The sequence below is a fragment of the Myodes glareolus genome, chromosome 18, assembly GCF_982192425.1.
Source record: "Myodes glareolus chromosome 18, mMyoGla1.1, whole genome shotgun sequence".
Lineage (NCBI taxonomy): Eukaryota > Metazoa > Chordata > Mammalia > Rodentia > Cricetidae > Myodes > Myodes glareolus.
Window position 1 is genome coordinate 46,796,672 of NC_142043.1, and position 27,127 is coordinate 46,823,798.

The 27,127-nt window shown below is 51.1% G+C and overlaps 1 protein-coding gene across 1 annotated transcript in view; it reads right to left on the bottom strand.

The window, feature by feature from the left end:
* Cdh23 (cadherin related 23) overlaps positions 1–27,127 on the bottom strand; it is a 368,288-nt gene that overhangs the window by 270,889 nt on the left and 70,272 nt on the right. The window contains exons 4-6 of the mRNA XM_087898136.1: positions 4,763–4,905; positions 4,422–4,469; positions 4,202–4,294 (exon numbers count right to left, since the gene is read on the bottom strand). Of these exons, the coding sequence (XP_087754262.1) occupies positions 4,202–4,294; positions 4,422–4,469; positions 4,763–4,905 (284 nt within the window). The remainder of the gene's footprint in view (positions 1–4,201; positions 4,295–4,421; positions 4,470–4,762; positions 4,906–27,127) is intronic.

Below are 27,127 nucleotides of genomic sequence, written 5' to 3' on the forward strand. Positions count from 1 at the left end.
CCAAGGTCCCCCCCACTCCCCATGCCCAAGTCATCAAAGGGTTCCGCCCAGGAGCTGTTCAACACATGTTTTCCACAGTCATGGGGAAAAAGCACACTGAAGATCAGGTTGTGCAGATCCAACCTGGGCTTTGAAGGCTCAACTGAGTTGGACTTTAATGAGTTAGCAAGGTAAGTGTGGCAATAGAGAAAGACAGGCGGGCAGACTAAACACGCTGAAGCAGTCCTCCAGTGGACAGGAGGATTCAGCCAAGTGAGGTAGAAGGTGTGTTGTGACCAGATGGATAAAAGCCAGAGCTGCCCAGCTGAGGAGGCTCCACTTGTGCGAACATCAAGGACACCGTGTCCCTGAGACTCCAGGGAACTCTCGACGGCTTGTTCCGGAAGCCACCAACCCTTCCAGACTTCTAATCTCACACCTACCCTCCTGCCCAAATACCCCAGCATCAGGGTCACCTCCCCTGGCACCCTGCAGGACTGAGAACTGGCCTCCAGAGAGGAACAAGCTAGGCAGTGCTGAAGGTCAGCAAGGCGAGCCAGGCCCCCTCGCCGAGGTAGTGGTGCAGTACCGCTGGGCACAGACACAGGCAAACACGTTTGAGCAAATTGGCAGGCCATAAAAGTCTATTACAGCAAATCAAACAGCAGTCAGCGTGACAGCCATTAGGCTGAAATGAATACACGGGGGCTTAATGAGGTCTGTCGAGGCTGGCTTGGTGAATTAAGTTGCCAATTCTAGCCGGATTTCCCCTTTCTTTACGGACTTGAAAGCATCCGCGCTCCCTCGTTAGAGCTTCGACAAGTGAATTGCGGGGCCTTTTGCCCTGATAAAATGGATAATTACACAGAGAGCCGCTTAGTGAGGGGAGGAGGGTGGGCAGAAGGGAAGACAGTGCAAACACAAACACACACCTGTCTGCTTTCTCCTGGCAGAGAGGCTGGACCCTTAGGGGCACCAGGCACAGGGCTGTACAGACTCGGGGTGTGAGCCTTGACTTAGGTGTCTCCCACCCCACTATTTCTGACCTCAGGGACTGAGGTTCCCCACAGGCATCATGGACTGCTGAAGGTTTTCATACCAGGCAACGCCTCTCAGCATCTTTCAGAAACCCTCATGGTCACCCTGTAAAGTTCTCCAAACCTAGCAGGGCTCACTGTCACCATCCTGCAGATTTCTGGCCTCCCCCATGTGGTAGCACAGGCCTGTAATGTGTTTGAGGCCAGCCTAGGCGAGACCTTCACAAGACCATATCCAAAAGAAAATTTTAAAAGGATGGACAGAGCTCAGCATGGGTCTCTGTCTTGCCTAAGCCCAGGAACCCACATACACACACACACACACACACACACACACACACACACACACACACACACACAATCAGATCCCTAAACCATCTCTCCTTGATCTACTGAGGCAGAATCATGGGATGGGGAGAAACCTCTGAATAGTCACCCAGGATATTCTGCTGGGGCACTTGAGGGCCCCCTGGTTCATCACAGTTCTAAACCACGGTGCTGGACGTCTGGAGATGCATGGCTCTCCTGCATCTACTTGCAAGCCTACGTGCACGGGAGCTCAGTACATCCTTGGGAAGGCAGGGGAGTGACAGTGTGTCAGCATCACAGCCAGGCTATCCTGGCCCCACAGACTAGTTAATTATCAGAGCCCAGGTTTAGGGACATTGCGGTTAGGAAGGTAAGGAAGGGATTAAGAGACAGTGGCTTCAATGCTCATAGAGGACTTGAGTAGATAGATGGAGGCAGTCTAGGAATTTTCCACCATCCCTCAAGCACAAGGAACTCCTGGGAAGTAAAGAGCATCACCTGCTAGGCTCTACCCTTAGATTCTTAATAGGAAAAGTACTGGTCAATCCCCTAGTTGAGCAGCTGTATCCCCCTCCCCACTCCACACACACCAAGCCAGTACATAAGCTATGGTGTATATATAAAGTCAGTTTGCATGACAAGGACCAGAGACTAGGTCCCTTGTCTCCATTGTCCTTCCTCCTACTGCTGTCAGGTCTACTGGAAGCCACCTCCTCCAGGAAGCCCTGGGAAGTCCCAGACACTCGGACAGTTACCAGGCACTCCTGCCCAGCAGGGTCTGTGGTTTGCCTGCTCCTCCCTTCATCCCTTCACCCCATCACCCTGGTCTTCAGTTTAACCCTGCTCCCATTCAAGGGCCTCTGCCATTGGACTTGCCTCTCCAACGGACCATGGTAGGTCCAGGATACCTTTAATGCAAGCAGAGAACTATGGTCTCCATTCCAGGCCAGGGGCCAGCGCCCGTGCTGGTTCCCCAGCTGGGGTTTGAGCCAAGTAGCTCAGTCCCAGCTCAGGTGACCACACCAGGCCCAGGTTGGGCCGTGCCAAGATGACTGGGCCTCCATCTAGCTGATACCATATGCCCTGGACACACTGAGCAGCCCCAAAGCCAGCATCAAGTGACAGGCCACGAGTGACCATAGGTGTCTACTCACAAGCAAATGAATTGGACAGGCCTTCCTCCAGCACTCTCTGCAGCAGCCCTCCTCAGCAGGTATCTATCTCCCCTCTTCATTCTTAGGTGACAAGGAAGACTAGGCCCAGAGGGGTTAAAGACAATGCACGGGCAGGGGTATGTCCTGGGGCTACTTGCCATGACCCCTGACACTGTTTCTGCAGCTTCTCAGGCCTGAGAATGAGCCACACAGAACCAGGCCATACTGGATAATCTTTGCTAATTAAATGAACAACAGTGGAAGCCAAGAGGCTTGGAGGACCCTGGGGGTGGGAGTTCCAGCAGGGGCGAATTCTGCAGGTTGCATTTCTGCAGGATGAGAGAGGAAAGAGCTGGCCTCCAGACTGAGGACTGGGAAGGAGGGACAGAACTGCATGCCCTCTTGTCACTGCTGTTGCCTCCCATTCCCTCTCCAGGGAGGACAGAGGACAGCCGGGCCTGCCAGGATGGCAGCTGAGCAATGGGCACAAGGCTCATTAACTCCGAGCCATGCCCTTGGCTTCCGAGTCCAGGCTTGGAGCGCAGGCTGGCACGCAGAGCCCCTTAATTGAATTAGGGGCACTTCCAAGTGAGCGAGAGCCAGAAGCCAAGCTGCTGTCCTCAGGCACGTCAGGGTACTGTGCCCCCGTGCTGATGAATGTGGACCCTCTCTCCTGCCATCCTGTCCCAGGCAGCACTGGACAGTCCCAGCTTTACAGCTGCCCTCCTACCCTCCAGCTGGCACAAGTGTTAGGACCCTTGGCTCACCCTTGAGTGCTGAGGGCCAGGACCTCTGGTTTGTGAAGATCCCTTCACCCTTCGGAGTCTTAAGTGCCTCAGAAGTTAGGGTCCAAGTTACAGCTGTGTGATGTTGGGCAAGTCCCTCTCCTGCCTAAGCCCAGGGATAGTCTTGCCTCTTTTTGTTCCCAGTGACCGATGGCACGAAGGAGTTAGGATTCCAGTGTCTGGTGCCAGCCTGCCTTTCCAGAAGACTATGCCTCCCGTCATTTTTACCCCAGCTCCTGCCCCAGCTAGAGCCCCGAGGGCAGGCTTGGGGGACACCCAGTTAGAAGCTCTCTACCAGTCTCGTCTCCCAGCTAATGACCAGCCACCGTGGTGAGGGACAGCAAGCGAAGAGAGCCCTGGTGCCATCGGGAGCCAGCTTATTAACGAACCGTTTGTAATGCAATAATTTGTACTTCTCAATTACCAGCGATGGCTTGATTTTACACGCATGCACTCATGCAAACATAGTCAGAGTACACAGAACAGAAGCTCCCGGGAACTGCGGTCCAGACCACACAGCTAGGGACATGCAAATTCCCCAGTTCCTGCAGGGACCAGATTCTGGCCAAAGCAAGCAGTTCTGGGGTAAGGCCTGCCTGTATGCCTTGTCCAAGGCCCACAGTAGGCTGCAGATGGAAAGGAAGAGGGCATTAATACTTGCTTCTCCCAGTTCCTGTTCCATTACCAACTCCAGGTGGGGGTGAGATCTGCCAGGGCAGGCCTGGGGCTCTACTCGCTGGCCTAGTCATTCTTTCAACCACAGGATGGGTAGCTCTCATTGGTCCCAAGCGGAATCCGGGCTAGAGCATGAGTCAGTGACAAGGCATCTACTTGTACTCAGAGATCACTATACTTCCGCCCAGCTGGACTGGAGAGCAGCTGTGGTCCCAGGAACCATCATCTCCCGTACCCCACACATGACCTAGATGGTCCTTACCTCGGGGATGCGCACACTGTAGGGCTGGTTGTGGAACGTGGGGGCGTTGTCATTCACATCTCCAACTTGGATATTCACCTTCCGTGTGATCACCTGGGGAGAGATGCACTGGGCTCAACACTGTCCCTCCCCTTGGGTCTCTTCCCACCCACGCAGCCCAGGGACCCACTAAGTCCAGGATCAGCCCTCATAGGGCTATCGGGCCTCGAGGGACACTCACCCCTTGGTGATCACTCACGGAGAATTCCACTGTGAACTCAGACTTAGTCTAAAAGAAGAGAGAGGGGGGAGGAGAGAACAGGGTTAGAGATAACCTCATGGTCACTTTCCTCTTGGTCATCCAATGCTTCTCCTGACTCTGAGAACCCCCATCCAACCCACTACAGTCAGGTCCAACACAGCCCTGGAAGAGAGCTACCGCTAAGACAAATGGTCCCAGCTGAGGTAGGATGGGACCTTGGAAGAAGACCCGCCCCAAAGATGCTATGCCACCTTCTTCCATTGTCTGCCCCCCCCCACTTCTCCAGGAAAGGGCCGAGACTATGGAGTCATGTGCCATACCTCTCTGTCCAGAGGCTGCCGAAGCCACACCACACCAGTGTCAGGTTCCACAGCAAAGAAGCGCGAGGCCTCCTCCCCAGACACACCAAACACCAAGGGGTCATTGTCCATGTCTCGGGCCAGCAACTGGGTCACAGAAGAACCTGAAGTGGTGGAACAAGAGAGGGGAGGACAGTTCAGAGGTCAGGCTTGCTTCTTCCCACCTTGCTCAAGTGACAGGGCAGCCTTCAGGGCACGGCCATCTCATAAGCTTCCAAGTCTTCCAGAGGCCAACAGTCATCCCCAAACCACCTAAGCATCATTGGACTGCAACCCAGGCTCTCCACTTCTGTCCTGGCCCACCTGTCTCAGGGTGCACACAGTTGTAACGCAGGGTGTGAAATGGACAGCTGTGACCTTTACAGTTGTAACATGGAGACCTCTCCCGGGTGGGTTCAGATATGAGCGGACCTCCGATATTTCCATTCTTATGTCCCAAGTTGTGTGCATAACTCAGCCCTAGCCAATCAAAGGGTCCCCTCTCTCCCATCAGGGTGATTGGCTAGCATGTGACTCAAACTAGCCAATCAAAGCCGATTCCAGGGCTTGTGCTCTCATTCCATTGGCTCATTGACTGGGCCAGTTTGGCACCTACAAGAGAAGCCCACCTGAGGGCAAGGCTGCCAAGAAAGCTGGCAGAGCTTATAGACATGGTGATGGTCATTCCTGCAGGGCTCATGCTGGCTCAGTCCTCCGGATGTCTCAGCTATAGGCACTGATGACCACACCCTTCCCCGCTTGTTTTATTCCTGCTTCTGTTGAGCTGGGTTTCCATCTTCTGCAAATAGAAGCATCTTTTGTTTGTTTGTATTTTTGAGACAGGGTTTCTCTGTAGCTTTGGAGCCTGTCCTGGAACTCACTTTGTAGACCAGGCTGGCCCTGAACTCACAGAGTTCTGCCTCTGCCTCCCAAGTGCTGGGATTAAAGGCATATACCACTACTGCCTGGCAGAAACATCTTTTCTAATTCAAAAGATTTTCCAAAATGTTCTGGTCTTTGTCTGTGCACGGAGGCTGAGAAGACATGTCACTTCAAGACTCATTCTGACTGGGTCTGGTTCCTGTCCTCAAGAAGACCGAAAGGTAGGGATCACCCTCTTCAGGATGTTATGCTCTGGACAGAGACCACCCCAGGCATCATGTGCCATATAGCCTGGCTCAGAAGGTTGGTATAGAATATCTTGTCCTGGGGCTCCCTTGTTTCCTAGTGGCTTTCAAAGAGGATGAACCCTCTGCCCTGTGTACCCAGGATAAAGAGGATTCTGGCGTAAGTGTGAAGTCCTCAAAGCTCCAGCGTGGCTGGGATAGCTGGTCACCTTAGCCTCAGGAGGCCCTTAAGTCCCTAGAAACTGGGGGTGCAGGGTGGAGACCTCTGAAGGGAAGATATAACACCTCAGAGCCTTGGCTTGGGCAACTTCTTTCTTTTAAGGGTTCAGCTGAACCTGCAAAATGGAACAGGCACTCTCTGTTCCCCAAATACTGGCATTCATATTTAACCAACAGCCTCAAAGAGCAAAGTGAGGGAAGGAAGGAAGGAAGGAAGGAAGGAAGGAAGGAAGGAAGGAAGGAAGGAAGGAAGGAAGGAAGGAAGGAAGGAAGGGGGGAAGGAAGGAAGGAAGGGGGGGAAGGAAGGAAGGAAGGAAGGAAGGAAGGAAGGAAGGAAGGAAGGGGGAAGGAAGGGCTGTGTGTCTGTGGCTCAGGAGTTTCTTCAGGAGGAAGAGCAGCTCTGAGTCAACAGTGACCACTAATGCTTGCAAACCCGGAACAAAGGCAGGCAAGGAGCTCCGTGCGCCATACTGTCTGTGCAACAGCCAGTGACGTTATTATTTCACACAGCCTCATGGTTAGCAGACGGCAGAGCTGCACCCCATAGGCCAAGCTAGAGATTCTGTTCTTCCACGGTAAGCAAGAATTCCACAGAAATGTTGCTGCCAGGCCCTAACCGAGATCCCCAAATAGGAAGGGTTTTGTTTTTGTTTTTGTTTGTTTTGGGGAGGGGGGGGTCCATGCACTTAAATTTACTCATTCAGTCCTCCCATAATTCTGTCTGGTGGTCATTACTATACCCATTTCATAGATGAGGACACTGAGATTCAGGGAAGGAACATAGCCTCTCCTGACATGGGAGAGGCAGGCGGCATGTGTGGTGATGAAGGTGAGAGGCAAGAAGGGCACTGAGAGATGAGAGAGGCATGGAGCAAAGTCAGAATAGCTTGGCGTCGGCTCTCCCATCTTACAGAGCAAGAAGCCAGAAGCAGTAAGCAAACACCCAGTTAGACAGTGAGCGTTCGGAAGCATGTGAGCCCATCTCTGAATGCCTACATGCCAAGCTCAATGCCTTTTTTGCCTAAGTCAGAAGGGTGGAGTGTGTGAAAGTCACAGGTAAGTCAACTTCAACTTCCCAAAGACCTGATATCCACATGACGAGGGTCAATTGGGAGCTGAGTGGACCATACAATGCATTCTAAAAAAAAAAAAAAAAATACTCTAAAACTGTGCATGCATTTCCAGCCAAGACTCCTGGTTTCCATAAATATACATATACATACATCATATCTATATATCTCTCTATATGATGTAGGTAGGTAGATAGATACATAGATATAGATAGATACGTACGTATGTACGTACATACATACACACATCACCTTTCTGTTGTCAGATTTGGGAAACAAAGAGCGGCTTTTCAGGCCTTGGGCCAATTTCCCACGGGAGACAAGAGCCCCCTGCCATGCGCCCTGGCCCTCCACAATATAAACATGCATAGCCTGTAGTCCTCAGAAAACCGGCCTCACCTGCCAGCCCCATGACCTAGGTGGAAGGCTCAGTGAGGATACACTCTGGCTGGCCAAGGGGATTGTGGGAAGGCCACATCAGCCCTGCAGCCAAGGTCGTGTGACTGAACCTGATATCCCAAATGGCTTTCCCAGGCCTGACACTCGGGTCCTCCCAGGGAGGGGGGCGCTGGGCAGGATAGGGACGGGACCATCAGCTGCTGTCACCCACCCTGTAATTTCCTGGACTTTTATCCATTTTCTCCTCAATTATGCGCTGCTCAAAATGGTCTTTTGTGGCTTCCTCACAGGCTCTTTCCAGCTCACGCCTTCTTGGTGTCCCAGGTAATTGCTAGTGGCCTTTTCTAAGCGTACTAATTAAAGGTGCTGATTTAATATTATATTTAAGACAAGACACCCCGCAGTTTTCTAGCTGGGCACCTCCTCCCCCACCCAGTGTTCTTGGCTGCTCTGCACAAGTGGCAGTGCTGGCTCCTCTGAAAAGCAAGTCAGCCGTCCCACCAGCAATCTCTGGCCAGACTGTTCCTCCAGAAATCAAGTCTGTCTGTGGGACTCAGCTCCAGCCCAGGGCTCCAGGAACACCCATTATAGTATAACCATCCCTGGCTGTGAGACCCTGCGGTGCACAGGTCCCTCAGGGTTTGGTCCCCACCTTAAAACGATAGCATATTGGATGCAGAATGCTTGGTGTGGTTTAAAGCAAAAATTATCTGGTGGGCTCAGGATGCGGATCAGCTGTCAGAGCACTTGCTTGTCTATATGCACAAAGCCCGGGGTCCATCCCTGGCACAGCACAAACCAAGTGTGGTGGTGCAGGCCTGTGGTTACCTGGGAGGTGGAGAGAGGGAGATTGGGAGGTCAAGGCCATCCTTGGCTACAAGGCAGATCTGTGCTACATGAAACCCTGTCTCTTCTCTCCACGAGCAAGGTAACCACCTCACAAAATTCAGCATCTTCGCAATTCTAAGTGTGCAATCTGGTACCTTCTGGGGCATCCACAGTGCTTGGCAACCATCTTCCCGCATCCATGAAGGAAACTGTACCATTACAAAGCTACCTTGTTGTCTCTGGCTTCTGCACATCCACTTTCAACTCTAGGACTTGCCTGCCCTGGACGCTCATGTCAACAGAACCAGTCTATGGCTCTGTGCGTGACTCTCGCTTAGTATCACCTGTAAGGCTGGTCCAGGCTGGTACCTGTGCCAGAGTTCTGCTCCTGCAGATGGCTGACTATCTTCTCATGTGGCTCCCACACATCCCATTCATATGCTCTACAGTCCACAGAGGTGACGGTTATTTCCCCCTTAGGGTTGTGAATACTGCAGCTATGGACATCTATATATTAGATACTTTTCAGATTCTCATGTTAAATTGTTTTTCACGTGTTTAGGGGTAGGTTTGCTGGGCTGTAGAGACATTCTACGTTTACCGTAGTGAGGAATCACCAAGTGGTTTTGTACAGTGCCTGCACTTCTCTATTTTCCCACCAGCAGTGGATGAAGCCGGAGTTCTTGTTTGTGGTACGGTGTCCAGGGATTCACCGGTGTGAGGGGTTCTGATGGTGGTGTGAAAGGGGCTGGGGAGATATCCACAACAGCTACAGTGGTGTCGTGTCGCCCTCAGTCACACACACACACACACACACACACACACACACACACACACACACCAGCCTAGCCTCCAGTGGTCAGACTCCGTGATTTTCACCAGGGTCAGCCCATGCCATTCACAGGTCAGAAGGATCAGGGAATTTATACCACTGGTCTTGGGACTCAGTGACTGGCTTTGAAAATGATGGATAAAGAGGAGAAGCGGTGGGACTGAAGAGATGGCTTAGAGGTTAAGAGCACTGACTGCTCTTCCAGAGATCCCAAGTTCGATTCCCAGCAACCACATGGTGGCTCACAACCATCTGTAATGATATATCTGGTGCCTTCTTCTGTCAGGCAGGCACACATGCAGACACAATGCTGTATGCATAATAAATAAATTAAACTTTAAAAAAAGGATGAGAGGTGGTGGACATGCATCCCAGTTCTCTTGACCCCAGTTCTCTTGGCTCTCAGAGGCACACCTCTGAGGCATGTGTTCGATACTGACTTCTGGAGTTCTCCAAGAAGACAGTCTCCAGTCACCTCCAGTGACGGCAAGGTCCATGCTGTGGTTTGGATGTGTCCTCTAAAACTTGTATGTTAGCAGCTATCTCTAATTCATAAAAGCTGGTATTTGGGGAAGAGGTCTTCGGGAAGCCATCAGAACCAGATGAGCTCGGGTCCTTGCAAAGGCAGCAATGATTTCACAAGGATGAGACCCCTAAACTAGCTCTCTGTGTCTCCCTCACCGCACGATCACCCACTGTGTTAGGAAGCAGAGTGAAGACCCTCACCGTATGCCGGCACCAAGTTCCTGAACTTCCAGCTTTCAGAAGCGCAAGCTAACTGCCCCGCCCTTCTTTATAAAATTCTATCGTCCCTTCCTCAGATTCTCACCCTCTTCCTAGGTTCCTGGGAGCTCCTCCCTAGACAACCACCTGCTTTTAAGTAGTCATCAAAAGATCTGTTCCTGAAAAAGCATCCTCAAAGACTGTGTGTCTGAGCCATGGTGGGTGCTTGCTACTGCCAGACCCTGCTGGCCCAGCTGGCTAATGGGGTGCTAAAATCACAAACCCCTAGACAGTGCCCCCACCTTCTCCTCTTTAGGAGACTGATGTGCAGTCAGGTATAGACGTCCCGGTGTGGTTTATTGCAGGCCCATATTCAAATATTTAACAATGGGTGCAATACAGGAATCTACCAATCAGAGCAGACGCTGGCTATAAACAACGGAGCTCTGAGTGCTGCTGGTAAGTCAGCCTGGTTTATGGCCCCCGCTTTAGATGCAGAGGGGGACCGCTCCAGGCCTGGCATGATTTAATGGCTCAAACTCTGGCCTCCTGGCTCAATCAGTGCAGACAGAGGAGTCTCTGCATTTGGCCTCCCATCCTACCGAGCCAGCCATCTCCACCCTGTGCTGAGCCAGGCTGGGGTTCTGCCTAACCTCAGGGTGGAAGGACTTTAAAAGACCAAGTCCTCATGGCAAACCCACATCCATGGCAGCTGTTGTGATGGTCAAGAGGTGGAACAGCCCAAGGAGCCATGGATGGATGGATAAGCAAAACATGGCCTAGGCAGCCAATGGATCATCGGATTCTGAGAAGGAAGGAGATGCTGACGCTTGCTCCAGCATGGATGAACCTTGAGATGTTGTGCTAAACGAAATAAGCTAGTCACACAATGACAAATAATGTACAATCCTAGTTCTCCCAAGCACCTCATGAAACAGAATGCCGATGTTCAGAGGCTGGGAAGGACAGAGGCGGGGGGGGGGGGGGACGGACGGACGACGGCTTACTATTTTACAGGCACAGAAGTGCAAGTTTCAAGACAAGGGCTGCTTACACAGACTACCGAACCGCAGTCTTCACACTGACAAGGGGATAAATTCTATGCTGTACATACTTTAAATTTACATTTCTCTCCTTCTATTTTCATGGGTGTGTTTATGCATGTCAACATGTGTGAGGACGCATGTGGACACAGGTGCACATGTATGCCATGTATGTTGGAGGCCTGCGGTCAGTATCGGGAATCATTCTCCATCCTTCTTCCACCTTATTCATGGTGACGGAGTCTGTCAATCAAACCCACAGTTCTCAGATGTGGCTAGTCTCGCTTTGCTGGGGAATGCAGTCTCTGCCTTCTAAGGCTACAATTGCAAGAAGGCCACCATGCCTACCTGATAAGGGGGTCTGGGGACCCAAAGTCATGGCAGTGCTCCACCTGGGAGCACCACCACCTGACATCACCCATGCCCAGGCCCTAGTGTTTATGCAGCAAGCCACTGGAGCCACCTCCCCAGCTCACAAGATTTTAAAGGTAAATAAAGAATCAGATTATCCTGTGGTTCTAGTAGATCTTCCCCAAGGTGACAGATACCAAAGGGTCATGCTCTCTGTCCCCATTACCTTTGACTGATCTTGAGTGGGCCAAGATCATGGCAGTGCTCCCCCTGGGAGCACCACCACCTGACGTCACCCATGCCCAGGCCCAATGATCACCTTTCAGCATCCGTTGACCTCGCAGGGCTTTCCTCAAATATATGTCACCCAGCATATCCACCCCAAAGGGTGCCAGGTCTCTCTGTTCTCACAGTTTCCCATCTCTGTGTGCTCATCGGCCTTGTTGGCTGCCAGTCTCAAGGGCATGCCTGTCAGCTCTGGGGGAGCAGCAGCCTGGCTGTCCTATTCCCTAGACCTGATAAGCAACTGGATTCCCAAGTCACTCAGCAGAATCTTGAACATGTCCTGCCATGTTCAGGAGAGGTGAGGAGAGTGAGAGCCCCCCACCCCAACCCGGCCTGGACCTTCAAACCATAGTGAGAAGTGAGGACAGTCAGATCCTAATGGGCAGGAGAGTACAAGGTAAATCACATCCAATAAAGCCCCAATCTGCAGTACTTTCCTGAGATGCTGGAACTGATGTCCACACAGCTGAGAGGCTAGCCTCCTGCACACTGGTCTTGGATTCTCTCCTAAGGGCAGTGCAATCTCTCCTGTCACTCAAGCGTCCTGCCCTGGGGCAGTCTACCATGTCTAAGAGGTAGGGATTCCCTGAGCAGGCAGCTAGGGGCTGTTGGGAAGTACAGAGCTGGGGACATGTCCTCTACTGTGGCCTCAGCCCCTCAGCAGCCAGTTGCATCTGCCTCCCAGGCAAGGGGCGGACAATCACAGCTTCCCGAGTCCCCGCTGGGTCCCTGCTGATGGCCCAGATGACTGTTATTACTGTTATTGTTGTTATCTGCACAGAAGGGAAGGGCTGCAGATCTGTGCCTGCCTGGTGAGGGGAGGGGCAGAAACTCAAGTCAGTGGCAAGCTGCAAGCCTTTAGGTTTTTATCTAGGAGACTGAAATTCACGCACATTCCCAAAGTTGGGGTGGGGGCTGGGGAATGAACATGGGTTACGAATGCCCTCTGCCTTGTAGAAGCACTGGCCAGAAGCCATCTGGGATTGTCCCCACAGCATTCCAGCTTAAGTTTTCTTGTCATGCTCAATGCTTTCCCAAGCCAGGTACAACCCTCCCCCGATGTTCCCCTAGCCAATCACATTTCCAGTGAACTGTGGGTCAGCTTGCCAGGCTACTGCCAGCCTTCTTGAGCATACTGTGGCCCACATGCCCCACTATATACCTTTGAGATCTCACACCGTCTCTATCTACCCCAAACTGCCTTCTCTGCCATCAGTTTCTCTGGCTCTGTGCTCCCAGATCCATTACTCTCAGCCCCGTGCATCAAGAAATAGGCCATTGCCCTTGGATGTAGAGACCAGTGCTCTAGGATAGGTTGGCAAAGCTCCTTCAATCACCCAGAACTTCCCCAGCAGCTAATGTAGCCCAGTGAGCTAGCCAGACCCAATCCTTTCCCATGCAGACATTACTAATCAACCACCACCTACTACAGTCAACTGCAGAATCCTTCACAACACTGGGCTCCATGCAGTCACTCTAATCAACCTTAGAAGACACAGGAAAGCCAATCTCTTGCAATCTGTGACCTGCAATGACTTTACATTAGCTCTCCACTGTCTCTCACCATCCAGGGACCAAGGCTCTTAGTTATCTGCTTCTACCAGGCTCAGAACAGTTAGAAAGGACAGTCAAGAGAGGAGTATAGAGGTCACCTCAGAAACTGGGATCGATTATGGTGAAAGCAGAGGCCACAGAGCCCCTCTTACCTTGCAGATGGAAGAGCAAACTAGGAAGTTAATTTGAACGATGCTCAGCTGAGCCTATGCAGCGGCAATTCTAGGACCATGGGTTATAACGAGGGCCTTCTGAGAACATTTGTGTCACCCGTGTCACCAGTGGCCAAAAGAGTTGCTCTAAAGCTCCCATCCACTCACCCTATACACACACACACACACACACACACACACACACACAGGCGGAGGGGGGTGGGGAACCCAGCCCCAGCTCCCTCACTGGCCTTGGTCTCTGCTAGAGCCACAGCTGCTGTTCCCCATCTCCTGGGTCTGGACACCCCTCGGAGCCAGCTGGCCTTGTAGCTTGTGGTCTCATTTGTCTCCCTCTGGGATCAGACAGCCTATTAAGTGCCTTCACTTCATCTGTCTCAGCTTTCCCTCCCCTCCCCTGCCACAGACAGGCTCCCCCTCTGCTCACCTCTGGAATTCTGAACCTGGTTTAACCTCAGGGCCTTTATTTTCTTCTAAACCCTATCTCTGCCCACTTGGGAAGCTGGAGGACCATAGAGGGGCCTGAGACCAGACCTCCCTCCTGCTAAGCTGAGGCTGCCCAGCGTACCCTCAAAGGCCTGTCCTGCAGTCCCCAGCAGAAATCCTTACCTCCGGTAGAGGAACCAGCCCCATGTCTAGAGCCCTCTGGCCACCTCCACTCCCAGAAGCAGCTCTCCTGAAACTGCCCACACTGTAAGGAGAGTCGCACATGCTGCCTATGGGAAGACAGCATGCTCACACCAGGTGTCGTGCGCAAGAGGCACACACTTCTAATGCTAGCCCTACATAGAAGGGTCACACCTGCTCCTGCTTGTTCAGAACCTGCTCTGAACAAGGTTCAGAGAGGCAAAGTGACCTAGCTTCGGGGGCGTGAGGGCTTGGACTCGGGACAAAAGGCCCAGTAGATACTTTGGGAGTGGGGCCACCTCCAGGATTCCCCACATTAAGACAGAGCCAGAGGGGACTGAATCTATCCAGATGCTCTGGTTCCCACTCAGCCACTGAGCAGTTCCTCCTTCATCAATCAATACCAAGAGAGACCTGGGGCAGGGGTTCATAGTGGTCCTTGGGGAGGACAGAAAGGAAGCGTGTGGTTGAGAGTCGTCTGCCCACAACAGCCCCAGGGTGAAAGAGGGCCAGGTGAACTGCCTCATGGTTTGACAAGGCTTTGATTGAACACCTGACTCCAGTAGGGGCTGTTGACACCTGCCACACATTCCAATTCTTGATTGGCCCGATGAACTCACAAAGGAAACAGGGCTGGGTGGCTCATGACAAGCCCACTGACACTCACATTGGGCCTCAGGCTCCGATGAACTTTTTGCTACACCACATTATAGTCCCAGTCAGTTGACATGTCTACCCTATGGCCCCGCTGGTCACATCTCATGCCATGTCAACATGGGTGCTTGACACTGGGAGACAGACTCCAAGGGTGACCCTCCCCTACTTCAGAGGTGCATTGCCTGGCTGTCATGCCCAGGGAACAGGGAGATTGGCTTCTCTCTTTATCTTGTCCAGAAGGAGCAGGTAGAGCATAAGATGACCATGAAGTAAGGAATTCTAGAATGTTCTGTCCGACCTTCTCAAGTCCTTGCAGCTCCAAGGCCCTTGGGAATGTGTACAGGGAATGGAAGAGCGGGGGATGGAGTCCTTTCTTAAGGCCAGAGAGCCAAGCAGTAGTTACCAGATTTAATAACAATGATAAGAGTGGGCTATTTTTCCCCTTCTCCTGAAACTTTTCAATTCATTGAACTGTTCAATTAACTTTACAAAAGGAAATGTGGAAAAATGACGGCAAATTGAACTTGACATTATCATTAAAATAAACAGAGCACTGCGGGGCCCGTTAAAGGCTGGCAAAGATAGTCTAAACACGGGTGGCAGGTTCAAGCTGGCTCCTTCTTGCTCAGAGGCCACCCTGCTGATGGTCGGCTAGCAGGAGCTCAGGACAGAGTTCCCACTCACGGTCCCCCACACCTAGGATCAAGGCTGCGGCCATGGAACCCTCACTGATACCCTTAAATGTGGCCACCAGAGAGGGTGCTCGGGCTAGGTAGATTCTGGAGCCCCATCCTCCAAGCACCGGGTCAAACCAAATCTATGACGAAGTCAAGCCTGTCAGGCAGCAGTTGGTTCCAGACTCACTGGCATATCAAAAACACCTGGAGCCAAATAATGCCCGAGTATGCCCCACAGCTCTGAGGGTAGAGTCACGGTCGGGGCAAGGACTGGGTGTCAGAGGAATCAGTGGAAGCACTTCCACCGGGGAGTTGTGCTGGGGCAGGGCACAGCCTTATGTAGTATTTTTATTTGTCCCACAGGGAGGCCAGCCTTCCAGCTGTCTCTCCACCCTCACTCTTGTGGGAGGGCCTCTAGCCACAGTGAGGCATCCAGACCAATCCAGTCCATAGGAATGGCAAAAATATATACGTGCATAATATGTGCGTTTTTGTGTGTAATCTGTGCTCCTGATTGTGTCCAGACTTTCCCAATTCACCTGGCTTTAGCGTAGCAACTCTTGACCTGATTCCATTTTAGCATCACTTGGACAGTGTTTGCAAGGGGGCAATGGTTTGGTGCATTAACCCCTGGGTGACTCCCTCGGGGTAGCACAAAGACCTTCCAAGTGCAGTGAGCCTCGGAGACACTCGGAGCCTCGGAGTGTGTGTTTAGAGCAGTGGTCTTTGCAGAGCTTCTAGATGCATCTCTAACAAACTCCCAGGCAGAACGAAGGGTGCTGGTCCCAGACCACAACTCTAAGAACCCCTGAACTACCGGTCTCATGGGCCAAAGGCTCAATTATTTCAAATCCTTCTTTTAGGCAATTTGGTTCTCAGAAATGTATACCTTCCTACATGGCTTCCTGGACCTCTGCCCTTTAGCCCCAGCTTCTCATCACCTCTCCACAGCTGAAGAGACAAGATGTGTGCGTCCAGGTGCAGGTAAGACACCTCCCCCGACCCTTCCCCTGCTGGGGAACCAGAGGAGGGCCCCCCAGAAATCACCTCGTTTCAGAGGAGACTCGTAATTACCCACGATGATCACGGAACCATTCATTCTGTCCTAAAATTAATACATCACGTTGAGAATGATCTCGCACTAATTTATCACAAGATTTATGAAACTTGCACTTTTTCTAATGAGATTTATGCAAATGCCGCTCTTGCTGCTGTTTGTGTTTTTAAAAGTTTTGACAGGGAAGAGAAGGTCCAGTGCAGCTGGAGGTGGTCCTGCCCCGACTCAGAGGCTCTGACATTGGAGGCAGGGGCTCCACGGCAGTCCATGCTCATCTAAGGCACAGGCGAACCATCCTGAGCCATCCCCAGTCCCCTCCCAACCACAGCACACCCTTTATCCACCTATCCCCATCCTTATTCGGTTCATTTGCTGCTCAGGTGAGGGAGGATCTTTCCAGATGGGAAGCTGAGTCTCTCTCTCCCAATCCTGGGCCTTCAGGGTGCTCAGATGTGACAAACAGCTAAAGCCACGAGCATCCTCAGGTGATGGTGGAGCCCTTGTAGCAGAACAGGCACCCAGGACCCAGGGAGCAAGGTGGCGCTCCGTCTTGGGTGCTGTTCCTGTGTGTGCAGAAGTTTGGCATGTCATAAGAGTTGATATGCCTTGGGACCCTCACTCATCTCACCCGAGTCTGGACTTTGCCACTATTTATTAAGCACCTCCCTTATGCCAAGCGCTCTGCATAAACCACCTCACCTAGTGCTTACCCCTAAACTCAGAGAAAGGGAACAGATTTAGCAACTTGCCCAAGATCACACAGCTAGGAAGAGGTGGAGTCAACACAAACCTAGGCCGAGCTGATCCTGAAGACAATGTTCTTATCCAGTCTGAAGGACAGTGGGGGCGCACACCTTTAATCCCAGCACTCTGGAGGCAGAGGCAGGTGGAGCTCTGTGAGTTTGAGGCCAGCCTGGTCTACAAAGCAAGTTTCAGGACAGCCAGGGCTACACAGAAAAAAAAAACCTGTCTTGAAAAAGCAAGCAAAAAAAAAAAAAAAAAGCAAAAAACCAAACAAACTTAACCAGTCAGAACCCCAGTGTCTGTGCAGTTATCCAAAACATAGATTAAAGCAGGACAGTAAGGCTAAGTGTGGAGAGCGACATATGTCTGAATCCCAGGACCTGGGATTGTGAGCTGGCTAACCTGAACTACAGAGTGAGCCCCTGCCTTGACAAGACCAGAGGGCGAGGGGCATAATTTGTTATAGAGCAAGTGCTGAGCATGTGCAAGACTCTGGATTTGATTCTTGGCACCATTATAAATAAATCAATAAACAGATGAATAAAAATGCACGCATGTAGGAAACCATCTTCAAAGGCTCTGAATGACTGAAAGTCCTACAATCAAGTACATACATGACATTCCAAGTTCATACAAAGGAGAGGTCTGGGGACCTTTCTCAGGGACAATGTGTTCGCGGTTGCATACTGAAATTGGTTCTTAGGTGTTTCCTTCGTCATTCCAAGAAGGAAGCAAATGTATCTGTGCCTTAATCACACACGAAAGGGAAAGACCAAACGTTCCCTGAAAAGGAAGAGCACACCCATGTCTGTCCCTTCCCTAGGTCCCATCGGGGACAGTGCATCTCTCGAGGATGCTGCTCAGGGTGATGTGTCCAATGATGTGCCCAGGAAGGGCTGAAGGATGAGTCGCCCCAACATGAGGAGGCAGGTACATATATAATAGATCTTATGAATATTCCATGCAAGTCATTATAATTAAAAAAAGATTTCGTGCTTAAAGGAATGCTTCCTAAAGTGTATTTCACGAATCATTAATTCCCTGGGAGGCTCACGGGTACTCCATGAGAAAAAAAAATGTTCCTTGGTCAGAAAGATGTAGAGAACATTACATTAGAAAAATAACCTGGGGCCAGCAAGATAGCTGAAGCAGGCTGGCTGCCAAGCCTGATGACCCAAGTTTGATCCCCAGGATCCACAGAGTGGAAGGAGAGAACCAATTCTCAAAGGTTGTCTCTTAACCTCCACATAAGCACCATGGCATTGTGTGCCCTCCCACCAGTAAATAAACATTTTAAAGGATTTTAATGAAAAAGAGTCTAAACAGGAATCTTCCCATTATTACACTAACTATTACTCAATGTTAAGGGGTGGGGAGGAGAAGATGCAGCTTTCCCAAGATCATTTGGACAAGAATACTTTTCTCTAAGGTCATCTCAAAGGACACAAATGGTTTAAGAAAGATGGCCTGAGAAAACACTGGACCAGAAGCTTCCCTGGCTATTAATTTCAGGCATATCTTTCCTTAGAATGGAGACATGGGGGGGGGGGATGCGGCTGAATTAGACAAAGGAGCGGTTGGACAAACGAGTTGAAGGATTGATGAATGGATGGATGAATGAGTGAATGGGTAGATGGATGAGTGTAAGAGTGGTTGGATACATGAATGGACGATAAAAGGGTAGGTGAATGGATTCATGGATGGGTGGTGGGGATTGGTGAGTGGGAGGATAGGTAGATGGATAGATGAACGGGATGGATGGATGAGAATGGGTGTGTGGATGTGTGTATGAAGGGGTGAGCTTGTCCAGACAGGCACGTGTCGAGGTCAGAGATTGAAACCGGCATGTCTTTTTAAACACTCCCCTGCCTTATTTTTGAGACAGAGTCCAAACTTCAGCTAGACTGCCTTGCCAAGAAGCAAGATCTGCCTGCTTCTGCTCCCCAGTGTTACAACTGTAGACACATGTTACCATGCCCAGTTTGGGTGCTGGGAATCCAAATTTAGATCTTCATGCTTGCATAGTTAGGACTTTACCCCAGAGGGGTTTCTTGGTCACCACAACAGGCTGTAAGGACCGTTTTCCAGCAAAGTTCTCACCCTGTGTCTCCCACCCGGTGACTCCCAGCACCCCAAGGATTGGCAGTGTGACCTCTGTTCTCTGCTGCATCTCCAGAGATTTGAGCAATGCTTAGCACAGACCAGTCATGAGGCCAGTGTTCCCCCAACACATCAGAGAATGAACGAGCACATAAATTCATTGACGAATTTACAAATAATCACAAGATGATAGGACCTAGGGGACTGCAGGGCTGGAGTTCTGTGATTCTAAAAGCCCCACCAGACCTCCATCTATGCCCAGCCCCTCTAGGGCACAGGAATAACCTCAAGGGGCACCGGGAGGGCTAAGGGGAGGAAGCAAGAACAGCTTTCCTAGCACGCGAGCTGCCTGGTATCTTGCTCACTGATCGTTCCCTGGATGATATATGCTTCATTTTTAGGCTGAGGACAATTTCTGGAACCCTTTTCCATTGGAGCTCATCTCTGTCCTTCCAGCACCATGTAGATCTGGGTATTCCAAGACCCAACACCATGGAAACTGTGGGTATGGTTGGGCAGGAGACTGAGACAGGGAAGTGAAGGACTGAAGTCACTGAACACAGAACCACCTAGACATGGTCCTTCACCTTGGCACCCATACACATCCCCATGGGGTTCAGAGCCCTCATTCACTCCCCATGGAATCTCAGTGCTCTGAAACTATAGTTCCGCAATAGCATTAATTTTAACCATGGGGCTCTGGGCTCAGGTGGACCCACTCTTGGAATGTCTCCCTCTTCATTCCTCTCCTGAAGCCTGTGGATGCCTCGAGAGGCTGCCACAAAGCTCTCTGTCCTTCACTGCAGGCAGCATAGAGCATCAGTGGCCACAGTGACATCGCCCCCCTCCCATAAGAGTAGGTTCTCGGGAAAACCATCTTCCTCTACCTGTTCGGTGTAGGCAGAAAGCATTAGCTACTTGGACACCCTCCTGCCGTGTGACATCCTTGAACGCTAATCCCATGAGACACTCTTGGACACTGCTCCCACCAGGTGACACCCTCTTCCATATTATGATGCTGAAAAGACCTTGCTAGAGGTGGATGTTCCATCTCGAACTCCCTATCCTCCTGAATGGCGAGAAATAAACTTCTGTGCTTTAAAAATGACCTGGTCTCAGGAATTCTATCGTAGCAACACAAGCCAGACTGAGATGCGGGGGGGGGGGGTCACCTTGCACCAGTCACCCTGATTCTTGGTTCTTCATTTTCGTGCTCAGTAAATGGTGGGCACGCTGCTGTGAGGATCGTGCACAAAGCACTTGAAGAGCATCTAATGCAGAACACACAGGTCTGCATTCAACAAGTGGTGACTATTAATATCATTCTCAAAGTGAACCACACAGATGCCACTGCAGCTTTTCCAAATATGGGCTCTTCCTAACGAGCCCACATCATGTAACCTTGGCTCCCCACGCGGTCGATCAGATAGCATTGGAAGTCACTTGGCCTCTCTGGGCCTCTGTGATATGATGAACTTCCATTTACCAGCTCATCCACCCGTCACTCTCTCCCAACTTGATCGTTCATTCATCAATTAACGGGAATGAAGCATCTGTCGTGTGGCTTCAGTGCGTGTGTCCGACAGAAAAAGCAGACAGGGAGACGCGGCGAAGGTACTAGATAGGAGAGGCTGGGGAGATGGCTCAGGGCTTAAGAGCATTTGCTGCTATGGCAGAGGACCCAAGCTCAGTTTCCAGCACCCTCATGGTGGGTCACAACCAAATGTAACTCCAGTTCTAGGAGTTGCCCCCTTCTGGACATCTTGGGCACTGCATGCACATGGTGCACGGACATACACGCAGGCAAAACTCTCATATACATAAGGTAAAAATAAATACTCTTTTAAAGTCCTGAATGGAGTAGGGGCAGAAAATGACTCCTTGCTCTCAAAGGGGCCACCATTTAAATAGTCTTTGAGTTCTGGTCTGGCTCAAAACAACCAAGTAAGATATTTCATAGAGATAAATGAATTGATAAGAAAAATGAGGAAGGTTACATTAGTTATATCCCTTGCCCTGCTACCAAAGACTTGACAAGAACCCACGTAAGGGAGGGGCTGTTTAAAAGGGACACAGTTCATCACGGGATGAAGGCACGGAGGCAAGAGCATGAGGCAGCTGGTCACATTGTGTCCACAGTTAGGAAACAGCGTGATCAAAGTCTGGTCAGGCTACAGAACTTCACGCAAGGCCTGCCCTCAGTGACCCATTCCTCTAGCCATGATCCCTCTCCTAAAAGCTTCCAAAGCAGCGCCACCAGCTGGGGGACGGGTGTTCACACATTCGCACCTATAAAGGAGGGTTCACATTTAAGCCACAGCAAACACTCAAGCCAAAGACTAAGGGAGGGAAGATGCGCAGAGAGGACAGGCCGTGTACTGAACTGGCCAGCCTGCGTGATCTATTTCACAAAGCCTCTAGACTGGTGCACAAGGGATGAGAAAGAGGAGTCAGAAGCAAAGGAAGAGAATGCAGGCTATTTTCACAGGAGATGGGAAGGAGAGGGGTAAGAGGCCAAGCTGAGGCTGACATGGTTCTCCGTAGCTCTCACCAGGACCAGCCAGGCACAGACAACTGGATAACTGAGGTGGCAGAGCCCACCTTTAACATGTTTGCCATCTGGAGGCACAGACGGACTCAGAGAGCAATGATGACCGTGCTATTGTGAAGCCACGCTGAACTCCAGGACCCACACGGCTGCTGTCACTCTGGGAACAAGAACAGCCATGGTTACTTGCAAGAGATCCTCCAAAGACCAGGCCCACTAACATCCTCAAGGCCAGTGTGCATGAGGCCCCTCCCCTCCCCAAGGATGTACAAGAGATTTAAAATCACTTGCAGGAGGGAGGGTATTCTTCAGTGGAGTAGCTGCCGGTAAGTTTCCCCGTGCTCAGTAAACAGCCTGTACCCACATTCCCGAGAGTAACCACAGGAAAGTCACCGGTTCACCAAGCAAGACCTGGGTAGAACAACTTCCTTTATGGATCACTGGCCTCTACTTGGATGCTTCCTTATGTCTTACCGCCTAAGTGCTGTGTGTAGCTCCATGTGTATCTTTCTGAAACATGTTTATGTTATGCATAGATAAGGGGACATGAAAATGTGTGCACCTGCATGCATGCAATTATGTGCATATTTCTATACAGTGTGTTACTATGAGCAACATGGTGGTCTAGCGTCCTCCACTGGCCTATCTCTGACTACAGGTTTTAGAGGTGCAAGACAAGGCATATGAACGTGACCTGGGAGGATCTGTTATAATTAAAGAGAGAGGACCATCCCAGGCAGGGGGACAGGTGTTCTAGGTCCATCGTAAGGAGATGAGTGAGGGCTAGTTCCCCTAACAGGGAGGGTACACAACACAATTCTCACCCAAGTTCACCCCTCCTCACCAGGGACAGTCTGTACTGAATGAGTGGTTGGAAGGGCAGAGGACCTGACCCCCTGTCTTGACGTCCCTCACCCCAGAACTCCCCAGAGGATCAGCGGGCACCCCTGTTGCGGCTGTCTCGTGGCTCCATTCCTGCCTCTGCTCAGCCATGCCCCCCTTGCTCTGGTACACCCCACAGCTCTTCTTGGTCCTCATCCTGGAGCATCTTTCTGGACAGCCTGGTCTAAGATGTGGTCCAAGGGTCCTGGCTGGAGTGGATATGACAGGTTACTATCTGCCTGTATTCCTGATCGCTATGGGATGGAGCCTGTGTCCTGAGCTCATTTCCGGGTACAAAACAAAGGCTGTGGCACCTGCAGCGCCCTGCTGAGGCACAAACAGCCTAAGGAAACCTTTGGAGTCAGGGAGATCACTGGACAGCACGCTTCCCGCCCACACCAAGCCTCTGTCTTTCAGCTTCACATAGACTTCTGATTGGTGCTCCCCTGACCAGTGCTGTGGAAACACTGCTGGCCCCTCTACCCATCTTTACTCTGAACTCCAGCCCCTTCTCCAGGAAGCCGTCCATGATAACCACAGCCCCTTCCCCGTCCCTCTCCTCTGTACTCTCAGGAGCACTGGGTCTCCACCACACCAACTGCTAAGCTAGTGATTCCCGCCAAAATGTCCCTTAAGAAGGGGGACATGTACCTCTGTTGACAAAGGCCTAAAGAGGCAACCCCAAAGATGGACTAATGCAAAGCTTTGCATTTAATTGTCTACTTGTTTTCATTCATTCATTCGTTCACTCATTCATTCACTTACTCAAGGTGCTTTTCACTGAGCATCTAATAGTAACAGGACAGGCATGATTCTGGTCTTTAGTGAGCTAGTACAGTCACAAATGATTTTTGAAAAGCTATGTAAATTCTGAATTATATTCCATAGCATAGTTATATTGACTTTAAAGTAGTCTTTCTGTTTTATCATCAAATATTTTTTGTCTTCTAGGAGTAGAAACCAGGCTTAATTGTGGCTTCTTGGGTGACAGTTGGGTCCAAGAACCTTAGCAGAAGACACAACAATGGCACCTCCTGTTGGCTCAGCCATGGAGTCAGGGCATCTTGAGATCAGGATGCCAGCTGTGAGCCACAGAGCTCCCAGACCTGATGCTGCTCAGCAGCCACACCCCCACGCTGATACTCTGCATTTGATTGGACAGTGTAGGAGCCTTTAGGCAATGGAGGACAACCTTCCAGCCTCAGGAGAGAGATGGGGCTGCCAGCAAGCCTTCTCACATACCTCAGCCAATGAGGTGGCAGGAGAGGCTGCTGGGGGCAGGAAGTAAGGTTTACTTGGATGAAAGGTTCTTGCCCACCCCCCAAAAAAACTTTGTTGTATTATCACTGCAGCCGCTTACGATGTGGAAGCTGAGGTCAGAAGGTCAAAGGTTGACACAGCAAGGACCTGGGGAAAGATCAAGCCCAGGTCCCTGACAGCCATTGTCTTAGGGTTTCTATTGCTATGATAAAACACAAAAGCAAGTTGGGGAGGAAAGGGTTCCTTTTAGCTTAATGCTTGTAGTCTACCATCCAGGAACTCACTTAAGGCAAGAACCTGGAGACCAGAAACTGAACCAGAAGCCTGCTTCCAGGATTGCACCCCACGACTTGCTAAGCCTGCTTTCCTACAAACTCAGGGCCCCTTTCTGAGGAGTGGCACCGCCCACAGTGGGCTGGGCTGCCCCACATCTATCATCAGTCAAGAAAAGGCCCCACAGACTGGCCCTGCAGGCCAACCGAGTGGAGGCATTTTCTCAGCTGAGGTTCCAAATGACTCTAGCTTGGGTCAAGCTGACATAAAATGAGTCAGCATTGTCATTTGTCCAGTGGACCAACCGATTCCAGGAGTTGCCAACACACAGACCTCTCTTGGTGAGAAAAAAAAAAAATCCTGATTTGTACCCAAGTACATATCTGATTCAGCTCTTGGGAAGTGCAAGGAGTTGGGTATGTGAGAATCCCTCTCTACAGATGGGGAGTCTGTCTGTGCACAAGAAGTCAACTACAGACTTGATAAACCCAACAGCTGGGGACAGAAGGGACCATCCTCAGCAGGATAAAATGTATAAAGCAGAAACTGGTGAGAGATCATGGGAAAGATTTCAGACGTGCACCTTGTGAGATCCCCAGCCCATATTAAAAGGTGATGCAAGGAGTGGTCCCAAGGTGTCCCCCAAGGGCACCAACCAGGAAGTGGCAGAGGGCTTTGTGTATGTATGTTCCAACCGAGCAATTGTTGCTTTACGTGGTCCCAAAATTAGATCTTGGCCGTACCTCCTCCCACGTAGGTACACTTAGCTGACTGTTCTCCAGAAGGCGGTGCAAACAGAGGACCTACTGTGACCACTTGAGTTCCCCAGGGGGCCAACGGGTCTGGCCAGCATCTCTGCTGCCTTGCCCCACCCTGACCAGACCTTTTGCACCCAGAGGAGATGATCTTGTGAGACTGCAATCTCACCTCTCCCCAGCTTCCTGTTCACTGCCCCTTCCTCCCACTCCCCTGAGAGATGGGCGAGGAGAGGGGAAGATGCTTGGCAGGTGTCTTGCAAGCACCCCGGCCCCGTCTGCTTATCTGTGTCTCTGCCACCTCGCCACGGCAAATTGCTTGTTGATAAATGAGGCTATTTAAGAGCGAGTGATGCCGGCATTACAGTTATTAATGAGGACGACGTGGAGAGATGTTTAAGAGCGACCCAACTGTTCCTGCATCCTCCCACCTGTGAGTAATGGAACCACGGAGTCTCAGGGTCCTCGCCCCCCTCCCCAGGAATATCCTTTGGGACATTGTGGCTCCAGGTGTTAAGGACAAGGGGAGGGTCCCCAAACTGGATTTTATAGTATTGCTCTGGCTGGAGGACAAGGGTTAGCACCTTGTTCTGGAAGCTGAGGCGATAGAGAAGGAGAATGTGTATGAAAGGTCATAAGAGGGAGGGATGTATGTACCTGCGTGTGTTACCAGTGGGGAGACCACAAACACAAGCAAGGTGCATGTGTGTGCCAAGCAGGCAACTTTTGCTTTATATGGTCCCAGAATTAGATCTTGATGATACCTCCCTCATATGTAGGATGGATGTGAAACAGCCTAGAGAAGATAAAGTCAACCAATCCACAGAAAGGGCTAAACCCAGGAAGTGGCCAGAGGATGGGGAAGGTTCTAGAATGGGTGGGCATCTCTCCTTTTCCATCACTGTAGTTATGAAGGTCAACCTCCCTGTAGGCAGGAGGGCTGGGCCAGAGGGATGATTAGTGAATAGTGATGCCTATTTAAGTGAAGGATGCTGGGAACAGAGCAAGAGAGACTTGGGATGAGAGGTTGAGATCCAGCTGGTACACTCCATAACAGCTACCACATGGGCAGATAAAGAGCTACTGCCAGGCGGACACCCCAACTCTGTGCCCCAGCATGCTCCCCTGGGAACAGACTGTCTGTGGCAGCAGGTAATATCCTGCAGGACAGTTGAGTCAATGTACTGGCTCCAAGAACAACTTCAGCATCTGAGCAGCACTGAGTCCTGAGGCTACCCTGGCATGGAGGGAGGGCTCCAGAAGGCTACAGTCTGTGGGCAACTGGGAAACTGTGGAGTAGTTTTGGAATGCCAGGTCCCGTTCCAGTCAACCCCAGGACAGGTATAGAGTTCCCATGAGTGCAGCTGAAGATACCATCCGCTTGAGGGCCTGTGCGCTGAGCCCTAGGGGATCAATTCCTGCTTGAGATGTGCTTCCGGTGGGAAAGCTGCCTCTGTGTAGATGAACGACACTCTCTCTGTTGCCTGGAAACACTTCCGTGTGACTCTCTTTGGATTTAACTGTCAGAAAACACGGGGCCAAATGTAATGGCCAAAGGTTGTAATCTGCTCCCACCTAAATCCCTCTACTCCCTCCGCACGCATACGGTATTTTATCTTCTCCTGTCGCCACTCATGCTTCAGTCCCCTTTCAGGAAAGATCTGAAATGAACAAGGAGCCCAGCACCCTTAACTCTTCCACTGCTAGCCACCCTGCCTCTCTGTGTTTCCCAGCACTGGGACTATCAGTGTCCCTCTGGGAAGGGGAGCCTCTTCCTCAGCATTGGCTCTCCACTGTGGTCCAGGGAACAGATTTCTTAAAGCCAGACACGTGTAGCATTAGCGCAACCTGTGTGGCAGAGAGAAGAAAGTATTAACGGGCTATCTTGGGGTAGCTGCCTGGGCAGATGGGGAGGGGTGGAGCTTCAAGGGATTCTGGGATTAAAGACCTTTGTGTTAAGGATTCGAGGAAGGAGAACTGACACTGGAAGAAATAGAAAAGGGCAAAGAGAGAGGGGATGGAGGGGAGTGAAAGAAAGAAGGAAAGGAATTCCAACAAAAGGGAGAGCGAGGAATTAAAAGGATGGGAGGAGGGCTCTGGCAGGGGCTTTCACCTAGAAACTTAGCAACTGCTTGTGAGGGGCCCTTAGCATGGGGATGCCAGCAC